The sequence below is a fragment of the Rhincodon typus genome, unplaced genomic scaffold, assembly GCF_021869965.1.
Source record: "Rhincodon typus isolate 14 unplaced genomic scaffold, sRhiTyp1.1 hic_rhity00001622, whole genome shotgun sequence".
NCBI lineage: Eukaryota > Metazoa > Chordata > Chondrichthyes > Orectolobiformes > Rhincodontidae > Rhincodon > Rhincodon typus.
The window spans coordinates 1-25,000 of record NW_025967260.1 but is presented as its reverse complement, the minus strand read 5'-3'; the positions used below and the strand labels follow the sequence as shown (position 1 = coordinate 25,000).

The window sequence follows — 25,000 nt, the reverse complement described above, 5'->3', positions numbered from 1 at the left end:
TAAAGTAATTACTGTCATGGAGTGGGTCTATAAGCCAAAGTTTTAAGATGCTGGAGCTATTTCACTAGTTGAGAAACCCCAAGTCATAATTGAAATCAAGCTTTCTATCATTTTATAAAAGCTTTATTATTTTGCTTTCTTTTGAAGATTGTTTTGAGGTTTACCAGTAAAATGCCCTTGGTTGCTAACAATTACATTTAAAGCTAACAGTCTTTGAACCAAAAAGCGCACATTCTACTTGAGATTAAAACATTTTGAATTTGTGCTGACTTTGAATAATGGTTTAAGTTTGAACCTGCCTTGGAGCCCTAAACTAGAGTCCTGAAGCAAGCTTTTCTAATAATTTATAACCATATTAAGGAGTTGGAAATTACCCCATTATGTGTTTACGTGATTATCAAGTCTTGAGACTGCTCCTTAATATTTAGTACAAGCAGGGCCTTCGACAAGGTCCTGCATGGTAGACTGGTTAGCAGGGTTTGATAACATGGAACTGTGGAGCCAATTAGAAACGAAAGTGGCTTGATGGTAGGAGAGGGTAATAATTGAGGGATGATGTTAGGACTGGAGGCCTGTGACCAGCGGTGTGCCATGAGGATCGGTTCTGGGTCCTGTCATTTTATATCCATGATTTGTGGATGAGAATATAGGTATGGCTAGTAAATTTGCAGATGACACCAAAATTGATTATAATGGGCAGTGTAGAAAATTATTTAAGAGTACAGAGAGATTGTGGTCAAGTGGAGTTTAAGTAACTGAGGTGTTGCATTTCAGTAAGGCAAGGCAGAGCAGGACTTGAATGATTAATGTTAGGGCCCTGGGGAGGGTTGAACAGAGGAAATCTGGGGTGCAGGTTCATAATTCCTTGAAAGTGGCATTGTGTGTAGATAGGGTGGTGAAGAATGCACTTGCAGTATGAGTTGTGATGTCATCTTGTGGCTTCACAAGACATTGGTGGGACCTCTTTTTGGAACACTGCATACAATTCTGGTCCCCCTGCTGTAGGAAGGGTGTTGTTCGTTAAACTAGAAAAGAAACAGAAAAGAATTTCAAGGATGTTGCTGGGACTGGAGGGTTGAGTTTTATAAAGAAGCAGGATAGGCTGGGACTTTTATTTCCCTGAGGGGTGACATTTTAGAGATTTAGAAAATCGTGAAGGGCTTAGTGTGAATAGCCAAGGCTCTTTTCCCCCAGGGTAGGGTAGTCCAAAACTTGAGGTCATAGGTTTAAAGTGAGAGGAGAAAGATTTAAAAGGGACCTTGGGCAACTTATTTTTCATGCACTACCCTTTGCATATATGGAATGAGCTGCCAATTAACTAGTAGAGATGGATACAGTTACAACATTTAAGACACTTAGACAACTCATGAGGTAGGAAAGGTTTAGAGGGAAGTGGGATTAGTCAGCAAGGATGAGTTGGGCTGAAGGGTTTGTTTCCATGCTTCCATGTTTCCATGACTCTAAGTGAGCAATGGCTGAAATTATTTAATGGAAGCAAGAGTGAAATGGTGCTATATATGCAGAGCACCAAGTTAGCTATCTTGCCATGAAAAGTGCATGCTAAAGTACTGAGAGCAATGGATAGATTTCTATGTATACCCATAGCTATCAAGGCTGGGTGTCAGTTGAGCTCAACTTGGTACAGGAATGAACTGTTAAAAGTAATTTAAGTACTCAAAGTTCCCAAATGCAAGTTCACCCTGATTTCCCAAATACATGTGTAACTGTAAAAGCAGAAACCTTGTCTATTTTTCAAAAAATGTTTCATCAATAATGTTGTTGCAACTGTTCTAGCAAGTACTTCAGTTAAAACTGAACAATGTGGAGTCTCTGCCAACCCAGGTGGAACAGGGCTGAATCCGTATTATCTGCACTATATTCCACAATAGCCAACTGAGTGAATTAAACCCCAAAATGTCTGGTTTGTCGTGGCCTGAATCTCTGGATAGTGACAGTAAATGTTCAAATTTCTTTCCATCACATGGCTGACCAGAAATCTCTGTCCAATTCTTTCTGCCTGCTGTTGACACATGAAGGAATGATGTTCTAATTGTTTGACTGCATTATAAACACCTTCCTTAGCCCTCAAGCATTTTGATCATATTTTGAGCCCAGAGTTTCTGGCTTAGAAGTGGAGACATTACCCATGCTGTCACAACTTCTCTGACCAACTATGGATTTAAAAAAACTTTTTTGTAAACTTTATGGAATCAATCATTACATTAATACAATCCAAATGTGTTCAGTGCCTGCTAAGATTGCAGCATTTTAGAGGGGAAAAATGACTTGTAAAATTTCACTGGAGTTTGATATGTATGGAGACTAATTGTTGAATATATTTAAAAAAAAAAAAAAAAATTGCTCAGTTCAGTGTTTGTGTTGAAATATATACAGTCACTTACCAACACTTGCTATGTTGCCCACAAGGAGATGGAAGAGAAGCTAATAGACCTGCCTTGTGACCACACACTTAGACAGTGTCATTAGAGATGTGCAGCACAGAAACAGACCCTTTGGTCCAACTCACCCATGCTGACAAGATATCTTAAATTAATCTATTCCCATTTGCCAGCATTTGGCCCATTTCCCTGTAAACCCTTCCTATTCAATACCCATCCAGGTTTCTTTTGACTGTTGTAGCTGTACCAGCCTTCAACACTTCCTCTGGCTTGCTGCAGTTATGCCTCAGGAACTTAAACTTATTGTTGCAAAATTGGTAGAAGAAACAGTGAAAGTATTGCCACCTCTCTTGCAACATGAACCTGTAAACTAATTTTTGATATGGCAGCAATGCAGAATATTTGCATGTCATTGTCCAACATTCTACTAAGGATAGACAGTCTGCAGTGAGAACATGCATAAACCTCTAATTCTATCTAAGTACCTCCTAATGTTTTGAGAATACAATTTACATTTGTTTTTGTATGAATATTACATAGGACTTGTGATGAATCTGTTTGGAAAAAGATCCCTTCAGCCAAAGGTGCTTGAGACCTGTTGATGTATTAATATCAAAATTTAAGGGCATTTTGCTTCAGAATCAATGTTTGTGTCCAGGCTAATTTTGTATTTTTTTTTTTACCTTCAGGTAAGGGAGGTAAAAATAGGCGACGTGGTAAGAATGAAAATGAATCTGAGAAACGTGAGCTGGTGTTTAAAGAAGATGGTCAGGGTAAGTGAGATCCATATTTTAATAAAATTCTGGCCCTGTATTGTAAATGTTACATGCAATTATTTTAGCTACAAAGCCATTTAATGTTTTGTGGCTGCTGGTTTTTAAAAAAAAAAAAAAAAAAAATTGTAACACCAACAAATGTTGTGTAAAATGAAACAGACTTCATGCCATATTTACTCTGAAAAAGTTATTGTTGTTCCTAAGGCTAAAAGTGTAGATGACAAAGTGGGTCAAAATCGCTCATTGAGAATAGAATAACTTCCTGGGGCCTTTGGAGATTCTGCATTAATGTCACCTGCTAGCTTGTTGGATTTTAATTTGACTGTACTCTCAATGCTATGGATAGACAATTCAGAACATGGTGTTGGTCATCCATAAACTGGAGAATAGAATAGCTTGGTGCTGGTTCTTGGCACCTTTTTAAGATATTCGAGCAGCTCATGGCCTTATTTCTAGGTTTAAGCATTAAACAGCATTTGGAATCTCATTCCTTTAAGTGCATTTGAGAGTTTACATTCACTGTTAGTTACTACTTCAGGTATGTAGTTGTGATCAAGTAAGCATAGAGTCATGCTGCACAGAAACAGGTGCTTCAGCCCAACTTGTCCATGCTGACCAGGTTTCCTAAACTGAACTAGTTCCATTTGCGTGTATTTGGCTGATATCCCTGTAAACCTTTCCTATTTGTGCTCCTGTCCAAATGTCTTTTAAATAGTCGCGGAGGTCCACGGCATGGAAAGAAACCCTTCGGCCCATGTTGCCCGGTTTTCGCAATTAAACTAGTTCCGTTTGTCTGCATTTGGTCCATATCCTTCCATATATATTCCATTCACTTACCAGTCCAAATATTCCTTAAATGACAAAACTGTTCTCGCTTCCACCAGTAGCTCTGGCAGCCTGTTCCAAACATTCTCTGCCCTGTGTGGGGGTGGGGTGGGGAATTGTACCTCCTGGACCCTTTTTTTTCTTTTTTTTCTTTTTTTTTCTTAACCTCTTTCCCTTCTCACCTTAAACCTATGCCCTCTAGCTTTAGACCCCCCTACCACAGGGAAAAGCTGTTGGCTTATCCATGCCCCTCATGATTTCATAGACTTCTAGAAGATCACCCCTGTTTCCTGCGCTCCAGGGGAAGAAGTGTCCCTGCGTATCCAACTTATCCTTAAACTCAACCGTCCAGTCCAGGTAGCATCCTAGTAAATCTTTTATGCTTTTTTTTCCTAGTTTAATAATATCCTTTGTGTAGATAGAGGACGAGAACCGCACACAGCGCTCCAAATGGGGCCTCTCCAACATCTTGTACAGCTGCAACATGCCGTTCCAACTCCTATACTCGGTGCTCTGACCATGAAAGCAAACATGTCAAAAGCTGCCTCCACCACTCTGTACCTGCGTCTCTACTTTGAGGAGCTGTGAATCTGTACCCCTAGATCTTTCGCTTCTATAAACCCTCCCTAGGGCCTACCATTGACTATGTAAGTCCTACCTTGCTTTGACCCACCAAAATGCAACATTGACAATTCTGCAGCGAGTGTTGGAGTCTCCAGCTTGCTATTGTGGCCACAGCATTTATGTAAGTGATTTAGTCAAGTTGTCACTTAATTGACTCCCTGAATGTTGATGGTGGGGATTCAGCAATGGTAATTTTTTGATTGTTAAAATGAATGGATACATTCTGTCTTGTTAGAGATGGTCAGTTTGTGGCACTCAAATTAACAGTTACCACCAACGTGGTCCCATCAAAAATTGATCTCTCACGTGCTTCCAAATATGGTCACTAACTGGAAGGCCCTTACCTCTTTAACCAGCATCTAAGCTGCTGGAGATCAAAACCCTTCCTTCTCTTTACCTTTTTCCAGCCCCAAGCTGTTGAGATCTCAAGTCAGATAGCAAATGCTTCTCTTTCCATGCCATCTCGCATGCACAGATTAACACACCTTTATTGGAGAAAATCAGATGGAATTGCATCAAAAACTGTAACTCAATCTGCATCTCCACTATATAAGTCAACATGCTTTTGACATGTTAAAATGCCTTTCAGTGTGATGGAATTGGAAGTCACCTGTCAGCAAAATCTGGCACTCCAAATCCAAAACATTTCAAAACCTCAAAACAAGTTCCAGTATAATGGAACAGGGCAAGGACTGATGGCTAAAATCCAGTCAGTAGCAATTTATGCCTGAACAGTAGACTGAAAAAGTTGTGTTGTATTTAAGGGACTATAGAAAGTTCCAGACATGTCAACACTACTTTTTTTTTTAAAAAAAAAAAAAATGCATCTGGTTGAATTGTCCCTGAGCACACCAGCTGTATTTTGAAAATCCTTTAACATCTTTTGTTTCTTGCAGTTTGACTTTGGGTCAGCAAGTTAGTTCATATGCAGTTTTATACTGCTGGACCTCTATCAGATCTGTCCTGATCAATTTTTAAATTACTGCATTGGATAAGACTGCCATTCAATCTTGATTGTTACAGCTCTGTCGGAAACCTCTCCCCAATGCTTGCTGCAACTCTAAGACAGCAATAAACAGTTCATTTGGATGGTTAATGACAAAGTTGTACTTTCAATTTTCAAAAAATAGTTGGACATCCATGTAGCTCATCCCTGGACATCTGTATGTGTATGTGGACTACCACAGACTGGTTTAAAGGCCAGATTTTGCTTCAGCTCTGTAGTAATTGTACCCACCTCTACAACTTCCTCAGCCAGCTCATTCCATTTATGCACCATGTTGTGTGTGTGCGTGGGGATGGGTTGGAAAGAAAGTTGCCCCTCGTATTTTTTTTTTAAAATCTGTCATCTAACCTTAAACCTATGCTGTCTAGTTTTGGACCCCCACCCCCCTGCCAAAAGCCTGGGTAAAAGACTTTATCCATGCCTGTCATGATTTTTTTACAAACCTCCTCAAGGTCACCCCTCAGCCCCTGATGCTCCAGTGAAAGAAGTCCCAGCCTGTCCATATAACACAAACCTTCCTGTCTTGGTAACATCCTTGTAAGTCTGTTTTACATCCTTTCCTGTTTTCTAGCATCGTTCCTATAGCAGGGCATTCAGAATTGTGCACACTACTCCAAATGTGGCCTAACCAATACCTGCATCTTGGTTTTCAAAACCACATTACTCCTACCCCATTATCTCTAACAGACCAGAATTGTTTATTGTCTTTCAACTATATTGCAGTGGAGTATTGAAATATCTTGCTGATTTCTATATCCATCTTGTTTAAACAACAGACACCACAGATCATAAAGGATAGATCACCTTAAATCTGGTTGTGTGCTCAAGTTCTGCACCAGACCTGTGTCTTATAGATTAAGCCAAGGTCCCTTCTAGCTCATGACATTTCATGATCTTGTAACACACCCTATTGGAGTATAGGGAGCTCTCCCTGGTATATTTTTCCTGACTCAAATCACTAAAATACTTTTATATCTGATCAATATTTTTATTATTTGAGATCTCACTGCAAAGTGGTTACTATGTTGATTATTTCTCAGATGTGAGCATTGCTGGCTAGGCCAATGTTTGTTACCCCGAGAACATTGTGGAGAGCTGCCACCGTGAACAACTGTGATTCATGTGGTGTAGGTACACCCACAAAGCTGTCTGGGAGGAAGTTCCAGCATTTTGAGCCAGCAGAAGTATAGTAACAGTGATACAGTACCAAGTCAGTGATGTGTGGCTTCAAGGGGAACATGCAGGAAGTGCTCACATGTATCTCTTGCCCCCTTAACTCCCTAGAAAGGGGAGAACCAGTTTGGAAGGTGCTGTTGAGGGATACTTAGAGCATCAAAAACAAATCTTGCAGACGGTGCCTGTTTCTGACACTAAGTGTATGAAGTACCAATCTAATGGATTTTCTTGTCCTAGTTGTTGAGTTTTTTGCATGTTTTTGGAACTGTACTTGTCCAGGTGTGTGGAGGGAGTTCCACCTTGTAGGTGGTGGACAGACTTTGGAGTTTGAGTTTACTTCAGAATTCCCAGTCTCTGACTACTTTTTCTCCAATATATGGATGGCTAGAAACTGAACTGGTTCAATGGCACCTCCCTTTAGATGTTAATGAGGGAATTCAGTGAAAGTACTGGCATTGAATGTTAGAGAAGCTGGTTAGATTCTCTTGTCATTGCTCAGCACTTACTTGGGGTGAATGTTAGTTACTCACCCCTTTTATTAGCCCAAGTTTGGATGCTGTTTAGCTCTTTGCATGTGCTTCAGTACCTGAGTTGCAAATGGTAGTAAGTATAATTCTCAATCCTGAGATGTCCCGGCAGGAATTCCTCAGTAGTGTCACCATTTTCGGTTGTTTCTTTAATGACTTTCCCTGTATTGTAAGGTCAGAATTGGGGATGTTTTGCTGCTCACTGACCTTCAACAACCACAAGCATGTTTCTTTGTGCTGGGCATAACTACAGCCAGGTAGGACTTCCCGCCCATTCCCATTGACTTCGGTTTTGTATGGTTCCTTTGACACTTGGTCAAATGCTTATTTGTCAAGAGTAATTGCTGTCTCCTCCCCTGAGTTTCAGTAATGACTATACTTATTGGCTGTGTGAAGCTTTTGGATTTCCTGAGATCATTTCAGTTGCTATACTAAATCAGAAGTTCCACTGACCCACTCACTGGTCTGCCACAAATGTTTGAAGCCTGCTTATTTAGAAACCTGGAAAATCTGAGTAGGCCCTCTTGCTAGATGGCATCTGCTCTAATTCAACATGATCATGGCTGATCTACTATCTTCACGCCATCCCACTTTTTTTCTCCACATCCCCTTGACACTTTTGGCCTCTAGAAATAAATTATTTTCTATATGTAAATATTTTGGTAGTATGGATTCCATAATCTTTTTAAGAGAATCCCACAGATGTACTCTGAAGAAATTTCTCCTCTCAATCCCCTGATCCCTTTTGTTGTGGATGCTTCTCCACTCCCACCCCAAAAATAAGAGGCAACATCATTCTTGCATCCAATCTGTCCAGCCCTGAGAGAAATTTCAATGAGATCCACCTTGTTCTTGACTGTAGCGAATGCTGGCCAAGTCAAGTCAATCTCATTTGAGAGCCGGCCATCCAGAAATATCTGATTGTGTGCATACAGCGAAAGAAACAGAGGCCAGACTGGCATGCAATGCTCTGTGGTCTCTCCAAGGCCCTGTACAGCTCCAGTAAGACTACTTTACTCTGGCACTCAAACCCCATTGCAATGAAGGCCACTTGTGTTCCTAACTGCTTGGTGCACCAGCAAGCTTCCCTTCACTTACTGGTATTTAAGGACGTTGAGGTCCCTTTGTGCATCGTTTTCAAATCTGTCACCATATACATAATACTCTGCCTTTTTGTTTTTCCTACCAAAAGTGGATAATTTTTCATTTATCCAACTACTGCATCTGCCACGCCCTTGCCCACTTACTGAACTTGTCTAAATTGACCTGAAGCTTCACTATGTTCTCCTTGCCACTGTCATGCCTGGTTTTGTACATTAGCGAACATGGAAGCATTAGCCAGAACCCAAGTACAGATCTCTGCGGTGGACAATTTGTCACAGTTTTCTGCTCTGAAAAGGACCCATTTGTTCCTCCTGTATTCTCTTCTAACTGTTCTTAAGCCATGCCATTACATCATCAATCCCATTTCTCATGGTTCAGTTTTGTTTTGGCCACATTTCTGGAGTTACATTTGCAAGCAATAGGGTGGAATGATTACAGCATAGAAGCATCTGTCACTTAAGACACTGCCACTCCCCTAATTTACATTGTTATGGTCATGTTTGTTTCAAGATAACTCGGTATTTTTTCTCTATAGAATACGCCCAGGTGATTAAGATGCTGGGAAATGGACGTTTGGAGGCCATGTGTTTTGATGGTGTGAAGAGACTTTGTCATATTCGAGGAAAGTTGAGAAAGAAGGTGATGACCATTTGTATGTCGCAGTTTGCCTTTGCTTCCACTTGCCTACCCAAACAGTACTTTTTTTAATCGGGGTACAAACAGGTTACTGGCTAGAAAATGGCCTATATGGGTAACTTCCCAATTCTAACTTTCACCCCTTCTGGCCCTTTTTGTAGTGTTCCTACTAACTTCAGACGTGTAGCTAACAATATTATCAACTTGGTGAATGCCCAGGTCCTTGAGTGCCAATTTGGCAAACACTGTATATTTAAACTATCCAGATGCATCTATACGATTTAAAGTATTAACTAGATTTAGAAATGACTCAACTATCTTTTGCAGGTTTGGATAAACACGTCAGACATTATATTGGTTGGATTGAGAGATTACCAGGTATGGCATTTCTTCTTAGATTCTTTCTAAAGATATTGTATTTGCATTCTGTACAATGATCACAGAATGTTTTAAACATAGTTGTGCATGTTGAATGTCAAAAGTTCCTATTCCATTAACATCTGACGGGCGGGTAGGCACCTGATTTCCTGAAGCCAGAAGTGAAGTGTTTAGTCATGTATGGGTTCTCTGCTGCCATGTAAAATAGGGCTGATGGTGAACCCATTTAGTTCTCACTTTGAACGTACTTCTGAGTATAGGAAAGGACCTGTGCCTTTTTCCTTCAGCTGTTTGTCATTCAATTGATCATGGCTGATCTGCTAACTCCATATCGCTTCACAACTTCAATTAACAAATGTCTATCAAGATATTTAAAACTCTGGATCTTTGCATCAATTGGTGCTTGTAGCCACAGATTCAAAACTTCCACCACTGTGTAGAAATGCCATTCTACTGTTGAAAGGTTTGGTCTGATTTGCAAACCATGTGCCCTTGTCCTAGGCTCCGTAACACTGGAAATAGTGCAACTTTTGTCTCACACTGAAACTTCAATCTTGTCATCCCATAACTAAATTAATTCCAGAGAAGACTATTCTAGTTTGCATAATTGCCTTCAATGTAATCCTTGGGGGTCTAGGTGGTATTCTGGTAAATGTACTGTACTTTCTGTAAGGTTTGTGTGCATTTTCATAAACTAAACTATGTATATGGATCCCAAGTCCCTTTTTGTACCTCTGCAATTTTTGATCTTTTCCACATGCACCCTGCCTTTTTGGTGTAAGTAGTTTGTTTGCCTATGTTGAAATCCATTTCAGTTCTGCCAGTTCATCTAATCTGCAGATTCTCGTGGTACACTACTAGTCACATACCTACTAGTCTGTCTCCTATCACTTGACCAATTTCTGAAACAAGTCAGTTTGTTTTCAGATACAAGGAATGTTCATACTCTGCTAAATGTAAGCATTTCTAAACTGAAAATGAGTAGGAAAGACAAATGTAGACTTGCAGTCTCATATGGGAGAATTGATAATGCAAAACAAGAATGACAGAACAATTGAAGAACTCCTGTTGTGTCTTCAAGGAAAATGTAGAACTTCTTCCCTAACACTTCTGGGAAGAACTGAAGAAATTAATGGGGCTGAAAATCTAAATCTCAGGCTTGATGTACATCCCAGAGTACTAAAACAGATAATCATGGCAATTGTGAATGTCACTATCTAAAATTGTGTAGGTTCTGGACAGCACATTAGAAGGGTGGCAAATGTCATGACTTTTTTTTAATAAAACAAACCTAGGAATTTGCTAGAATATGTTACAAAATATGAAATCTAGGACACTTAGTTTAAATACTGTTATGAAAGTCAACATGGATTTATGAAGAAAGATCTTGTTTGACAAGCCTACAGGAGTCTTTGTAGATGCAACTTGTAGATTAGATGAGAGAAAACCAATGGAAATGGTTTATTTGGATTTTGAGAGCTTTTGATTTATTTCCATGTGAATTTAATATGCAAAATCCAAACACATGGGCTTAATATTAATATACCGGCGTAAATGAGGAATCAGTGGGAATAAGTCTCTTTCAGACTGGATGGTTGTGACAAGTGGGGCATTGCAGGGATCAGTATTTGGCATCCTAGCTATTAACAATATGTTAATGATTAGGATGAAGCATCAATTGTGATATTTCCACATTTGACCACAAAATTAAATGGCGGTGAGGGTATAAAGAAGCATTGGACAAGTTGAGTAGGCAAATACATTGCAGATGCAGTTTAATATGGATAAATATGCCTACTTTTAAAAAGGAAAGAAAACAGGAAAAACAATAGGCAATGGTGTATTATTGCCATTTTAAATTTCAAGGCTAAGGGATCTGGATGTCCTTGTACACTGGTCATGAAAGCAAACATGCATGTGTGACAAGCCGTTAGGAAGGCAAATGGTATGTCAACCTTCATTGCAACAGGGGTTTAGTGCAGTAGAGAGGAAGTCTTGCTGCAGCCCTATAGTGCCTTTGTGAGACCACCAAGGAGTGGAATATTATATGCAATTTTAGTTTCCTTGCCTTGAGATACTGGCCATAAAGTGAATGCAGCAAAGGCCCGTCAGACTGAATCCAGGAATGGCTGGCATGTAAGAGGAGAAATTAGGTCAACTGGATCTATACTTATTGGAGTTTAGAAGAATTAGCGGGGATCTCACTGAAACTTATGAAATTCTGACAGGTCTGGAAAGATTGGATGCAGGGATGATGTTTCCCCTGGCAAGGGTTTCTGGAACAATTGTTTACAGTCTCAGAATATCCAGTGGGCCATTTTAAGGTTGAGATGAGAATTCTTCATTCGAAGGCTGGTGAGCGTATGGAATTTTCTACCACAGAAGACTGTGGAACTCAAGTAAGTCACTGAATATCTTTCAGAAAGAAATAGAAATAGAGTTCTAGTTGTTTAAGGTGTCAGGGGGTAAGGAAGAGAATGAGAGGATGACATTGAGAGAAGATCAGCCATGATCATGTTGAATAGCAGACTGGGCTTGTTGGGCTGAATGGCCTATTCCATTCTGTTCCATAAAACTCGATGTTAGCTTTAATAGGGGACTTTATCACTGTCTTCTGGAAGTCCACACAAATGACATTGAGTGCCCTGTTTACCACATCTTCCTCTGTACAAAAATTTGGCTCGTTTCCTTTTTTACTAGTTTGTTGTTTTTGGTTTTTTTTTTCTTGCAGAAGTGCAGTCCAAAATATCATGTATGGAAATGGTTTTGGATTGTTAGTTTGTCGAGATCCACTTTGATTTTTGTGGTGTTTCAGTTGTTAATTCCACTTATCCAAGAAAATTGCATTTTAACCAACTTTTTTTGTTGCCCTCTTGAAAGGATAATAAGGCTGATGTCATCCTGAAATATAATGCAGATGAGGCAAGAAGCTTAAAAGCCTATGGTGAACTTCCAGAGCATGGTATGAGTTTATTGTCGTGCTTCATTTATTCATTGATCTAACTTTTTTAAGTTATTTTTCCTCACCTGTTCTGTTTATTTTTTGTCCCACAGCAAAAATTAATGAAACAGACACGTTTGGACCTGGGGATGATGATGAAATCCAGTTTGACGATATTGGGGATGATGATGAGGACATTGATGATGTAAGTATAAAAGCAGACTTTTACTGGTGTGGATATCAGTTCTCCATGTTTTCAGTATCTCAGCAGTGATTATTTCATTCACTCCACTTCCATTCCTTCCATATCATGCTCATTCAGCTGTGTCCATCCCTATACCTCCTGACAGTCCTATCCTTCATGGGCTGCTCTTAGCTTCTGTTACTTTTGTTCTTGATCAATGATTTTTCTCCCCTCCCCCACACAAACCAATGTGCCTACTGCCTCCAAAAGATCCCAACATCTTGCTGGTGACTCATCAGGCTAACTAGCCCGTAGTTCAGTTTTTCTCCTGTCTTTGCAATTGGAAATTAGCCATCATGTCACTTTTATCTGCAGAAACCATTGTAAAATGTAGGGAATTTTTGGAAAATACTAAGCACTGTGTTCATTGTTGCTGTAGCTATTTTTTAATGTAAATACAAGTTCCTGGAGATTTTCCCTGCTCATACTCTTAGCCTTGTTATTACATGTATTTCGGCTATGTAAAATAAGTCCACTTTTTGCCACTTCTAGTTTTTTCTCTGCCTTGAAAGGACCTACATTTACACATCTTTAATAGACATTAAATATATTTTGGACCCCTGACACTAGCTATCTATAGCTGGACTGTTAATAAGATTGAAGTGGCAAGTTTAAAAGGTAAATCTATTTTAAATCTTATGTGAAACCATAAGCTCCTTGTGCTATAAGTAAGGTCTTGCAATCTGGATCTTGTATTCCTTTTACTTGTTCTACTTTTTTGATTTTTGACTGTCACCTTTTTATAGATTTTTTTTTATAATTTGTCATAACTCAGGCTCATTATTTACAACCTTAAACCTCTTCAATTATTGTCTCTTTAAAAGATTGTTTCAGGTTTCTTGCTTTGTAAACAGCCATGCCTTTCAATTGATTTTTACCAATCCACTTTGCATACTGATGGAATTGGCTTCTTTAAGTTTGATTCTTTAATTGGCAACTTTTGCTGATTATTTATCCATTCTGCAAATTTATCCTGTTGGAATTTTTAAGCAGTCATCATCAGTTTTGATCTTCCCCTGCTAAAATTGATGTAAGCTACAGATTTTAGAAATTATGCTTGACTCTGATCCAAACTGCTAACATGAATTGTAAACACCAATGGTGTCAGCATCTGCTAGCTACCCTTACACTTTTGGCTAACTGGTTTCAAGGCAGCTGACTTCTGTTAATTGATGACTATTTTGGGAAATAGTAAGAACTGCTGATGCTCGAGTCCGATAAGTGTGGTGGAGCTGGAGGAGCACAGCAGGCAAGGCGGCGTTTTGGATAAAGACCCTCTTTTGCAGAAGGGTCCTGACCCAAAATGTCAACTTTCCTGCTCCTCTGCTGCCTGGCCTACTGTGCTCCTCCAGCTCCACCCTGTATTCCACTTGCCTATTACCACAAGATTGGTCAGATTTTCCCCTTTTTTAAAAATATTTTTACTGAATTTTTCATTCTATTCTCTAGATTATTACTTTTTCCTATGGCTGAAGCTGTCTAGTCTGTTGGACTCCTCTCTTTCCCCCTTTATAAATAATCTGGAATGCTGCATTGATGTGGGTGCTGTGCAGAATCTCCAGATAAAATATTTAAATTTACAAAGACTCAACATGCATTTCCTGCAGTCAGATTATTTAAAGTTTAAATAAGTTCAAGAATTTGGAATATCCATAAGTGAACTTTTTAAAATAAAATTTGGTTATTTTGCCCTCAAAGTATTGTCAGTAAATCAGAATTTCCAAAACAAGATCTTTGTTAAGCAGAGCATGAAGATATGGTACTTCTGTTCCTAAGAGACCTTTTTTTTTTTTTTTTTGTTCATTCACCAGTAAAACATACTTTGGTCACTTAACAATATGGATGTTTTGGCCAATGGCACTATCAGTGAAACACCATTGTGTCTAAACAAAATCCATTATTTTTGTATTCAACCCCCCAACTTGTTGCATAAACTCATTCATTGAGATAAATGTGCATGCATAAAAGCTGTAATTTCAGGCTCTTAACTGCACTCTCCTGCATCTCTTTCCAGAGATGCATGATTGAAGTGTTTCCAGCATTTTAACTATTTAAACTGTGTCTGGAATGTAACAAACTTTTTTGTTTTCTTGCAGATTTAAATTGAGATTGAATTTGGATTCCAGCCTTGTATCCAAGCTTCCTTCAAATTAATTTCTTTTTTTTGGATTTCACATGAACATTCTTTGTGGATGAGTTGATTTATGACTAATGTATCTAAAATCCATTGTAACAATTTTTGTTTTAAATCTGTGTATTTATATTCTTTCATCAAGAAAAAAAAGGATTGTGTGAGGTGGAGTTTGGTAGGAAGTGCAGCCCTTTACAATAAAAATGTTAAATCTCAAATCTCCAATCTTTGTTTTGGGTGAGTCAGACAAACAATTTGGACAGATTCACATGAAATGTTTTTGGGTCTAGGCACTTCATGCCTTGAATTCACATTTTTTGATCTATAAAGCTACTTTTGTAGAATCTTTGAACTAGCTTAATCTTTTTACCAGAGTAAAGGAAGAGTTTCCAGACAGTCTCTTTGAAAATAGCAATGTGTATTTAATTAATCAACTGCAGTTCTAATCTGTTTTGAAATAATTGCCAGAGTATACTTAAATAGGTACACTGAGGCTGCAGCATTCTTTTAATAGGGTTATGTAGGCACCAAATTTTAATTTTGTACATTGTTAGAATGCTCTGCTCACTATACCCATTGCAGTACTGAGGGATAAGTTTCAAAATACAAAGCATAAAAGGACATTTTGACATCAAATTGTCTAATGGGATATTGTCACAACAAGCATATCAACATAAAATAAATGAACAAGTCAGGCATATTATAAACTGGCACTCCAACATTAAATTTTCTTTATTGCAAAAAGAGCATCATAGTATACTACCAGTGTGGGCTTATGTGCCTGAAATTACTTTATGGTAAATGTGTACATATCATATACACATATGCATTTAAGCCTCTAGCTCTAGCCATCTGGACATCAGTGCATTTAGTACAGGGAACAGAGTAAAATCACTGCCATTTATCATGTAACTTATTTTGCATTATAAAATTTGAAAATTTCTTTAGAAAAAGATGCGAGGGAATAATGCTTACAAAATAAATTTGGCACAAAACTAAATTTGGCTGCATTGCATCTGGAGTCCTAGAGCAATCAGAAGTGTCACTGCAACATTCACACCATAGAAGTATCATTTTCCTTGAAGTGTTTTCTTAATTCCTTCCACTTCCAGCTGTAAAACAAAGCTAAGTTAATCTGAAAATTTAATGAACAGGGTTGATTAAAGATATTGACTCGAATTCAAATACCATAGAATTCCATTAACTGTTGATTAACTTGCCCATTTTTTCTGTTGCTATTAAATGTCATGGTCAGTCACTGTCTCAACTCCCAAAAATTGAGTATACCTTTAATCCACATTAACTCGCAATGGCTTCTGTCATTCAGGTAAGATTATGAATGATCATTTTTTTCTTTAGCCAATGGTATTTAACAAGAGCCCGTTGAATTACTTCCTACACTTTTTATATGCTTCTAGCCTCAAACCTTTCACCAACAGTAAAAAGTTACTTTAGCTACCCTTGACAGTTCACCCCATTGTTCATGTACATGAAATCTCATAATCCACACAATTTTTAACATTCTAGTGCATCACTGCTGTACTGTTCACAGCAAACATCTGTTCCTTCAAGAAGCAGCTGTGTTTTCTGCAAAATGTAATATACCCCTAAGTTAGGTCAAGGATACATTAGTGCAATATTGCAATCAGTTTTTCACATTCAGATAAACATAAACATAAAACAGCTGCATTTGCAGGTAATGAACTCTTCATCTGTGCAATTGCCTTAGACAATTTTGCAACATGGAGAGGTACCTCTCTGTACTTTCTATTGGAAACCTGATGCATATTCAAACAAAACTTGGCACTACCCTGTTTTTCAGAAAACTGATGCAGTGTATAGCATCATGAAGGTTTGCTTATTCAAGTAGTGGCACTTTGGCAAGTGCAAAAGAAAAAAAAAAAAAACTGGATATGTTGTACAATGTTGAGATTCATTCTAGCTTTTAAGGTTATAGTTCCAAGTACATAATGTAAAACATTCCACAGCTGACCTACCAGTATATTACCAGCTGCTATTTGTGTTAGAAGTGCATCAGTTGGAGTTAGAGGATTTTGGTAACTTTATGGAGATGTCAAACAATCCACTGAGCCACTAAGCCTCAAGTTTTAAAATTAGAAACAACCTTAATATATTCTTCAGCTCGCTGGATTTTTACCATCTTTCTACACAATAACTAGGGTGCACTTTGAGGAATATTAAGGCTGTTTCAACAAGCAATTGAAAGAAATAAAATTACATTAGGTAACCTAGGTACATCCCAGAACAAAAAGGATGACATGACTGACATTCCATTGAAGCTTTCTTGGATTATGTTCAACTCACTGGGAGCCTCCAAATACATGACATTTGAGGCAGAATTGACTACTGAGAAAAAGCACCTTTCACATTCTCAGCAATGCAGCAGTCAATTTACACCTAATTGTCCATTTATGACAATAACCAGGCACAAATCTTTTCGGCTCTATTATCCCAACTTTCCTCCAAAGTGGGATGTTCATTGATGATTGACCATAGGAGTAGAGGACAGCTACTTGGCCTGAGATCTCAAAATCCTCAACTCTGCCTGATTAAAATTCAGTGTCAGACTCAGGAAAAGAAGAATTTAAGCAAAAAAACCTAGATCCAGCTGTTCAATTACCAAACTGAGGATCCCCAAATTAGAATAAGTCTGTGAGCAGTGCATATTAAATATCCGACTCACTTGTAAGGATATACGAATCTTCTTTTCTTCATCTAACTCAGTCATCAACTGTGTAATCTCTTTTCTGTCAAAAGAAAACAGCAACATTTCAATCTGGTCCAATATAGATGCCAGTTGACAGTTTTGTAGGCTTAAATAAGTTGGGACTTAAATGGTTTTAAGTTAATAAGAATAAACTTAAAATGCATAAAATGGGGAATATTTGTTGGCAGGTTTGCAAAAGGAAGTATCCACTTCAGTGTAAAAAGCTCAAAAATACTAAATGATGAATAGCGGTCAAAATGTAATTAGGAAAAAGATGACATTTTATCATTATTATTGGTTTTCCCATGTGAATAAAAATTTATGGATGACCAAAAACACAAATTGCCAATCCTGCTTAAATTCATGAGCAAATTAGCGTTCCAGACTGCAGCCAAAATTGAGAGTCAATATGAGGCCGTCAAGTTATGCAATGCTATGAGCAGCAGACATTTCTCAATGAGATCCTGAGTTTACTTAGTAAACTGATGGTGACAATTGTAAGAAATTCTAAAAGCTTTTTTACTATAGTCAGGGCAGTTTACAGGACAAATGGATGTATTGTGAAAAGTACAGGTTAATATCCTAGAATCACCTGTAATAAATGCAGATTCTGAATTATTGGAATGCTCAGATTTGCACTGATCCTGTGGCATACTACTCTGCCCAGTGTTAAATATAAGCCATCACAGGTTGATGACAAAAAGAACTATCACAAATTTAACAGCAACAGCAACAGAATGCACTGTCAAAACAGTTTTTTTAAGATTATCCAGAGCTGGAATACTTACAAGGAGGTAAAAAGATGCCTAGCAGATTAGGTTACACTACAAAAAAAAACTGCAGCTGCTGGAAATCTGAAACATAAACAGAAATTGCTGGAGAAAACTCAGCAGATCTGGCAGCATCTGAAGACAAAACAGAGTTAACATTTTGGGTCCAGTGACCCTTCTTCAGAACTGGAAGACTCTTCCAAAGAAGGGTCACTGGATCCAAAACATTTTCTCTCCATAGATGCTGCCAGACCTGCTGACTTTCCTCAGAAATTCCTGCTTTAGTTTTAGGTTACACTACATCTAGTTAGGGAAGTCCACAATCCCAACAGCTTAAAAGAAACAAATATCCAAACAGAATTAAGATTTTCAATAACTGAAAATTCCACAAGGTTCAGTTTGATGGATAATGATATTTGGGTTGTGCGTTGTACAATTTGATCCTAATCTGTAGATAACAAAATTCGACTCACTTGTGCTGAGACTTCATAATTTCAATGAAGCTTCTCAATTCCTTCATTTGTGCTCTCAGTTCCTCAATTGGATCCTGAGTCTTGTCAATCTTTGGCTTGAGATCAGTACTGTACTGTGATGGTGAGTTTGGTCTTTGCCCAGCTGTAGAAGAGATGCCATGGTGGAATGCATAGACAGCTGATCCATGTGCATTGCTTCCTGATGGCAAATTTTGAGCTCCTGGCTTTGGTGGCAATGTTTTATCAGATACCTAGGATAATTCAAGTTTAGAAACACAACTGTAAAGTACCTAGACCAATTATAATGCTGTCAAGAATCTAAGCAGAACACTACAAAGAACAATACAGCACAGGAGCGGGCTCTTCGGCCTTTCAAGCCTGTGCCAACACATTTTGCCCTTCCATACCAAAACCATCTTCACCTAACAGGATTGTATCCGTATATTCCCTTCCTATATTCATCCAGGTGCTTCTTGTAAAGTTATGGACTTTTCTCATATAATGAAAATTGCTGCTAAAAATTGTAAACTCAATTCCAAAAATAACTCTTCAGAACCGCTAGTTTAAATCCTTAATTGACAAACTCAATGCTGCCTACAGCGAACTAATCCTCTATGTTGATATGAGGTGATGAACTTGACAAAAGGTTCAGCAAAGATTTTTAGATCTGATGCCTGAAATAGTTACGATTCTTAAATCCAAAAATGAAACGTGCAGTGTGTTAGACAACGTGTGGTTGCTTGACTTCGGGTTCCTTATAGAAATAATGTTTAAACTGAACAAGCTGAACTGTGAACTGGGTCTGTGGTCCCGTGAGTTAAAACATAAAATGCTGCAACACTGAGTCTGGAAAAAAAATTTGAAACAAAAAAAATTAAAGGCAAATAAAAATAGTCCCATCCAGAAAACTGCACGCCAGAGGAAGTTAGCAGAAGAATTCAATGGGCAACTTCAGAAATTAGATGTGATGGAGCAAATCATCATGTTTGTCTCAAATCCATTCCTCAAGTAGACATTGGCTATCAAATTCAATGAGGTATTTGACTTACAAAGCAATGGAGTTGATAATGGCGATCACTACTATGTAAAATGATATTAAGCTTAAAGTCATGTGAACGGACAGCATTTTTGGGGGATTCATAAACTGAAAAATACCCACTATCACCCAGTGCTTTGAAAGCTTGCTTTGTCTCCACATTTTCCCAAATGAAGATATTCAAGTCCATGTATTGCAGTCTCCTCACAGATTCCCATGGGCTGTGTATGACTAGCAGCCTCAAACTACAACTTAGACTACAAGGCACTGACAACTAACGTGCAGTCATAGGTTGCACACTAGTTTTAGACTAAACTGAAAATAAACTGTTTATTCCATACTTTGGGATAGATCCTGGATCACTCCTGAATTCAAAAACTAACCTTATGTTTAAAAAAGTCGGGAATCATAGTGCAAAGGAAACACAATTCTTTGAGAACACCTTGTCAGCAAGAGGGAGAATGCAAAAGGAACCACAGAAAGGAATGCCATTTCACCTCCTGGAAATGCCTGCCAAAATGTGTAGTTGGAGAGGAGGTTTGGGCTCATAAGCCACCCGAAGACCCAGAAAACCAATGACGGGTGCCATGGAGATTCCTAGGTGGACTATCATTCTTGTTAATGAGTGATTGCCAACAGTGACAAATTGGGGGTAGACATGAGAATTGCTTTCCTGATCAGTAATAGCCACTATCATTGAGCATATGATCTCAATTCTTATTTACATAGTGTATGCAGGTAAACCTTAATTTTTTTGTGCATTTGTTGGGAGAACAGTAAATCAATTTGCAAATTGTACAAGTGTTATTAATTGTTTGAGTGTTTTGCTTCCTTAATTATTGCATGATAGTAAAGTTTATTAATTACATTTACCTCTATTATGTGAATGTGTAGAAAGCAACTAAACTTTTCTATTAAAATCAGTGCATATAGTTAAGGCACCATAGTCACACCTCTAGATAGTGACTTCTATTGAACATCACTGCATTGGGTCAAGCTTTCATACAGTCCCTGCTGTCTGGGATTACCTTCATCAAGTCCCTCCAAACCCTCTATCTCTATTCTCTCATTTAAAACCCTTGCTAAGAGTCATCTTTTCTCCCAAGTCTTTAGTCATTTCTTAAACTCTTCAACCTGGCATTACCATTCCTACTAATCTATAAAGCTCAAGTTGTCCTGTACATTAAACATGAAATATTGCATCTAATATTGCATGTGAAGTAGTTGGTTAAATCCACATTTCAACATTGCATTTTTTCAGTTGTACTGGAGGTAAAGTGCTAACAACTCACTGGAAACACTGGGATGGGTCTTGGAGCTTTTTTCACAATTTCTTTTACTTTTGTTGTGTTGGTTTCAAGTTCTATTCGGTCTTGTTCTTCCCTATCGTCTTCCTGTGAAATTGGTGAATCCAAGTAGTCAGGACTAGAAAGTGATGGCTGCCAGAAAGATGAGAAATAAAAATAAGGCACATTACCATTGAAATTCCAGGTCTGACAGCTCTTTAACCAAGTATGCATCTCTACTAGCCATTCCCTTGTTAGGTGAGAATGGACAAGTAAACTCGTCCAGAAATTGCTAAGGGTCAGAATTCACTGTGGACATCTTTGCATTTAGTGTTCAAAAATGAAATACAATTCAATGAAGATTTTTATACAACTTGTTCATTTTGTTCAGAAACTTTTCTGAATGCAAGAAATAGATTACAGTTATATATTAAAAGAGCAAATTAAAAAGCAGTGTATCCAATAAAGATAAACTATTATATGTGTAGCATGTACATGACAGTGGGATATATTATATTCGTATTTCATAACTCACACCAAACAAATATAGCATAAAACACAACATCAAACCTCCTTAAGTTTGAGCTTAAAATAAACACACTGGATGGAAACTTATAGGAGTCTGAGCAATGTAGGCTATGGTGAGATTTGTAATAGAGGCATCGTGGCGAGATTCACATTACACTGTAGCAAGTTGCTAATTAAGGAGATTATTGCTTGTTAATGGCCCAATTTACCTGATCAATATTTGGCAACCTACCTTACCAAAACAAAACCAAGCTAGACATAAGAGAAATTTCAAAATGGAAATCAGAACAGGTACCTGGTGACTGATTGCAAAGGACCTCCATGTTGCTTAGGGCCAAGGAGTATTCCAGGGTACAAACCAAAGGCACCAGCCATACACAGCTCTCACTTTTGGACATGTCCACACTTGCAGGCCGCTCAAGAAGCTTAAACTTGCAATGCAGTGCATCTCAATTAGCATTGAAAGGCTGCTGCAAGAACATTTTACACGTAGGGATAGGCATCCTGTTCATGTTTGATCCAGGCTGCACCTCGAGGTTGCTCACTTGGTCTTTTAGCCCTCTCTCACTTTGTCCCTACCTGCATGTTTGTGCTATCCATGCTGTGCTGTACTAATTAGTGCATTCCCACAAACAGGTAGCCTGCCTTGCTAGCAACAGTCTTCAGTCAAGAGTTGGACATCTTACTCTACAACAATGTGCTACATCAATCTCACATCTCTCCCTGCAGCAGCAGCTTATGCAGCTCTCACACAGAATGCACAAGCAAGCAGCTATGTCTCAAAGTCTTAGGGGAGTAGTCCGCACCAAGGACAATGGAGGCACCAGTCAGCGAGTGTTGACACAGTAAGTAAAGGGTAGACTCCCATGCCAGTCCATGGTTAGGCACCCCCTTGGGGTGTTCATGGTTGGGGTCATTGGCATTGTAGTCGGGAGTGGATCATGGTCAGTTCTGTGGCTGCATTGTAGCCTGTCCACTGGAGGGACAGGAACAGGTATAGGGCTATTGCTGCCAGGGAAACGTATAACCATCAGTCAAGGGTCTGGGCGCCACATCTGGGCTTGTCTCGTTTGGTTTGGTTGCTCGATCATGGGTGTTGGCCAGGATCAGTGTGTTGGGTCCAAGTAAGGTGCAAGGGGGTTTGTGGGGGGGGTGAATGGAGCCAAATGCTGCAGAATGGAGAATCGATGAGTTATTCTTTGGGATGGGGCTACAGACTGAGGTTAAGGTGGGATGACAATTGTGAAGGAAAATAACAGTATTTGTACAGTGGGAATACAGTACAGCATAGGTGGAGAGGGGATCACATGGAGGGGATTCGTCCATGGTGCAAAGCACACTGGTCTCACAGTAGGTGACTGGGTGTGTTCATACCTGCCGTCACATTGGCCAAGGTCTTAGAGGGACTGATGCAGGCTCATCTGATCGGGTTGGGTGCAGACCTGGGGACATACAAAGCCCATGGGGTTCATGGGTAAGGCTAGCAGGAGCAGGATGTGTATATTTGAGAACTTACTGGAACCGTTGGCTCAGTTGTTGGCTGGTTTGTGATGCCCACAGTATAGATTGAATTCCTACATCGATTGAGGTTACTAAGAGGACTTACTTTCTCAACCTCACCCCTTATTGAGAGGTGGTGACCCTCAGGTTAAACCACCATCAGTCATCTCTCTAATGAGAGAGCAACCTTCTGAAATTGGAGGCCATAAACAAAAGATAGTTGCTAATAAACCCAATAAAGGATTTAGGAAAAAAATTATCCAAAGGGAGATAAGAATATGGAACTCAATGCCAATTAAGTGGTTAAGACAATTGTTATAGATGCATTTCTAGGAAAGCTAGAGTGGTACATGAGGGGGAAAGGAACACAAGAATATGCTGATACAGTGAAATGAAGCAAGGTGCTGCATAAACAACGGTATTGCTGTAATGGACCAAATGGGCTGTCACTGTACTTTTAAGAAAAAAATCAATGCAGTTCAAAATATTCTTTAACCACTTACAGATGTAAAGACTTGAGTTGGAGGTCGCCTTCCACTGGCTTTGGGTCTAGATGTTGTGGGATGGTTGAGTTTCTCAGTGGAAGAGACTACACTATCAAAACTTGCTACATCTACAAGACAAAAACAGAATACCTTACAATACATTCAAAAGAAAACACTACAACTAAGTCATCAAGTAATTTTCAGCTATCATGAACAACTTCAAAACAGCAAATCAGAATCAGAAGATACAGCAAAATATTTCAGTCACAGACCAGTAATTGATTTTGGGGTACTTCATTGAAATCATATCTAGTACAAACAATGCATCGGATGAAATTAATTGCAGTTGTTATATATAAATTAGCTCTTTATATCCCACTTTAAAAGCATGAAGTTTTCTTGCAGAAATGAAAATAAATTGGGTTGACCTATTAGTTAGCCAAATCAGGTGGCTGTATGCCATCTTTGTTCAGAATTTGCACTTCTTTATTCCTCCATGATTTGTCATTCAAGCAACTAAATGATCTGAGAATATTATTATTACTGATATTGGAAGGCTCTGCATTATAGTAGACAAATGATACTCATGGAGTCACAAATAGCATAGGGGGCTATTCCACCCATCAAGTCCAAATCAACTCTCTATACAGCCAACCAGTTTTATTCCGCTGCTGTGTCCCTGGAATCCTGCAAGATTATTTTCCTCAAGAGGTCTTCAAACTTCCTTTAACATTCATTGATGGTGTCTGCTTTCACTACCTTCATGGGTAGTGTGTCCCAGATCATCAACATGCTTGCAAAAAAGAAAAGTTCTTCCTTACATCTCTCTTTGCAGCTTTTGACTAAAACCTTAAATCTAGTTCAAAAGATGTGCAGACGAGGTGGATTGGCCATGCTAAATTGCCTGTAGTGGTCAGGGATGTGTAGATTACCGGGATGGGTCTGGGTGGGATGCTCTGTGGATTGGTGTGGACTTGTTGGGCCGAAGGGCCTGTTTCCACACTGTAGGGATTCTATGATTTAAAAAAAAAACGATATTTGCTAATCGTTGTACAATTAGGCAATGGAAACAGTTTGTCCTTGCCCGGTTTGATTCCAGTCTTGGGTGACTGTATGGAGTTTGCACATTTTCCCCTGTATCTGTATGGGTTTCCTCTGGGTGCTCCAGTTTCCTCCCACAGTCCAAAGATGTGCAGTTTAGGAGGGTTGACCATGATAAATTGCCAACAGTGTCCAGGCTTGTGCAAGTTAGGTAGATGAGCAATGGCAATATGCAGGGTTACGGGGTTAGGTTGGAGGGTGCTGAGTCTGGGTGGGATCCTCTTCAGAGGGTCAGTGCAGACTCAATGGGATGAACGGCCTCTTTCCGCACTATAGAGATTCTATGATTGAATCAGTACTGATCTAGTGCACTAGGAAAGATACAT

General features: G+C 38.9%; 2 protein-coding genes across 2 annotated transcripts; one reads left to right on the top strand and one right to left on the bottom strand.

Annotated features, from left to right (window-relative positions):
- Positions 1-3,079: 3,079 nt before the first annotated feature.
- LOC109931279 (eukaryotic translation initiation factor 1A X-linked) lies at positions 3,080-14,985 on the top strand. The gene is made up of 6 exons (XM_048592660.1): positions 3,080-3,172; positions 8,973-9,076; positions 9,401-9,451; positions 12,332-12,413; positions 12,506-12,597; positions 14,733-14,985. Exons 2-6 carry the CDS (start codon positions 8,993-8,995, stop codon positions 14,736-14,738), a joined length of 315 nt encoding a protein of 104 aa, XP_048448617.1. The 5' UTR covers positions 3,080-3,172; positions 8,973-8,992; the 3' UTR covers positions 14,739-14,985.
- Positions 14,986-15,168: 183 nt separating this feature from the next.
- LOC125481295 (SH3 domain-containing kinase-binding protein 1-like) lies at positions 15,169-23,894 on the bottom strand. The gene is made up of 5 exons (XM_048592659.1): positions 23,592-23,894; positions 21,067-21,213; positions 18,739-18,989; positions 17,472-17,535; positions 15,169-15,879 (listed from the first exon to the last, which is right to left on the bottom strand). The coding sequence occupies exons 1-5, from the start codon at positions 23,733-23,735 to the stop codon at positions 15,838-15,840; spliced, it is 648 nt and encodes a 215-aa protein (XP_048448616.1). The 5' UTR covers positions 23,736-23,894; the 3' UTR covers positions 15,169-15,837.
- Positions 23,895-25,000: the final 1,106 nt, after the last annotated feature.

What these genes read in the sequence shown, in the direction of transcription:
- LOC125481295 (XM_048592659.1), bottom strand. Translation starts at nt 23,735, where the DNA reads ATGTATTGTAAGGTATTCTGTTTTTGTCTTGTAGATGTAGCAAGTTTT. An exon ending in ATTATGAAGTCTCAGCACAA is followed by an intron (nt 17,536 to 18,738) that starts GTGAGTCGAATT and finishes TTCTTTTGACAG; the next exon opens with AAAAGAGATTACACAGTTGA. An exon ending in AGATTCGTATATCCTTACAA is followed by an intron (nt 15,880 to 17,471) that starts GTGAGTCGGATA and finishes TTTGTTTTACAG; the next exon opens with CTGGAAGTGGAAGGAATTAA.
- LOC109931279 (XM_048592660.1), top strand. Translation starts at nt 8,993, where the DNA reads ATGCTGGGAAATGGACGTTTGGAGGCCATGTGTTTTGATGGTGTGAAG. An exon ending in GAGGAAAGTTGAGAAAGAAG is followed by an intron (nt 9,077 to 9,400) that starts GTGATGACCATT and finishes TATCTTTTGCAG; the next exon opens with GTTTGGATAAACACGTCAGA. An exon ending in TTGGATTGAGAGATTACCAG is followed by an intron (nt 9,452 to 12,331) that starts GTATGGCATTTC and finishes CCCTCTTGAAAG; the next exon opens with GATAATAAGGCTGATGTCAT.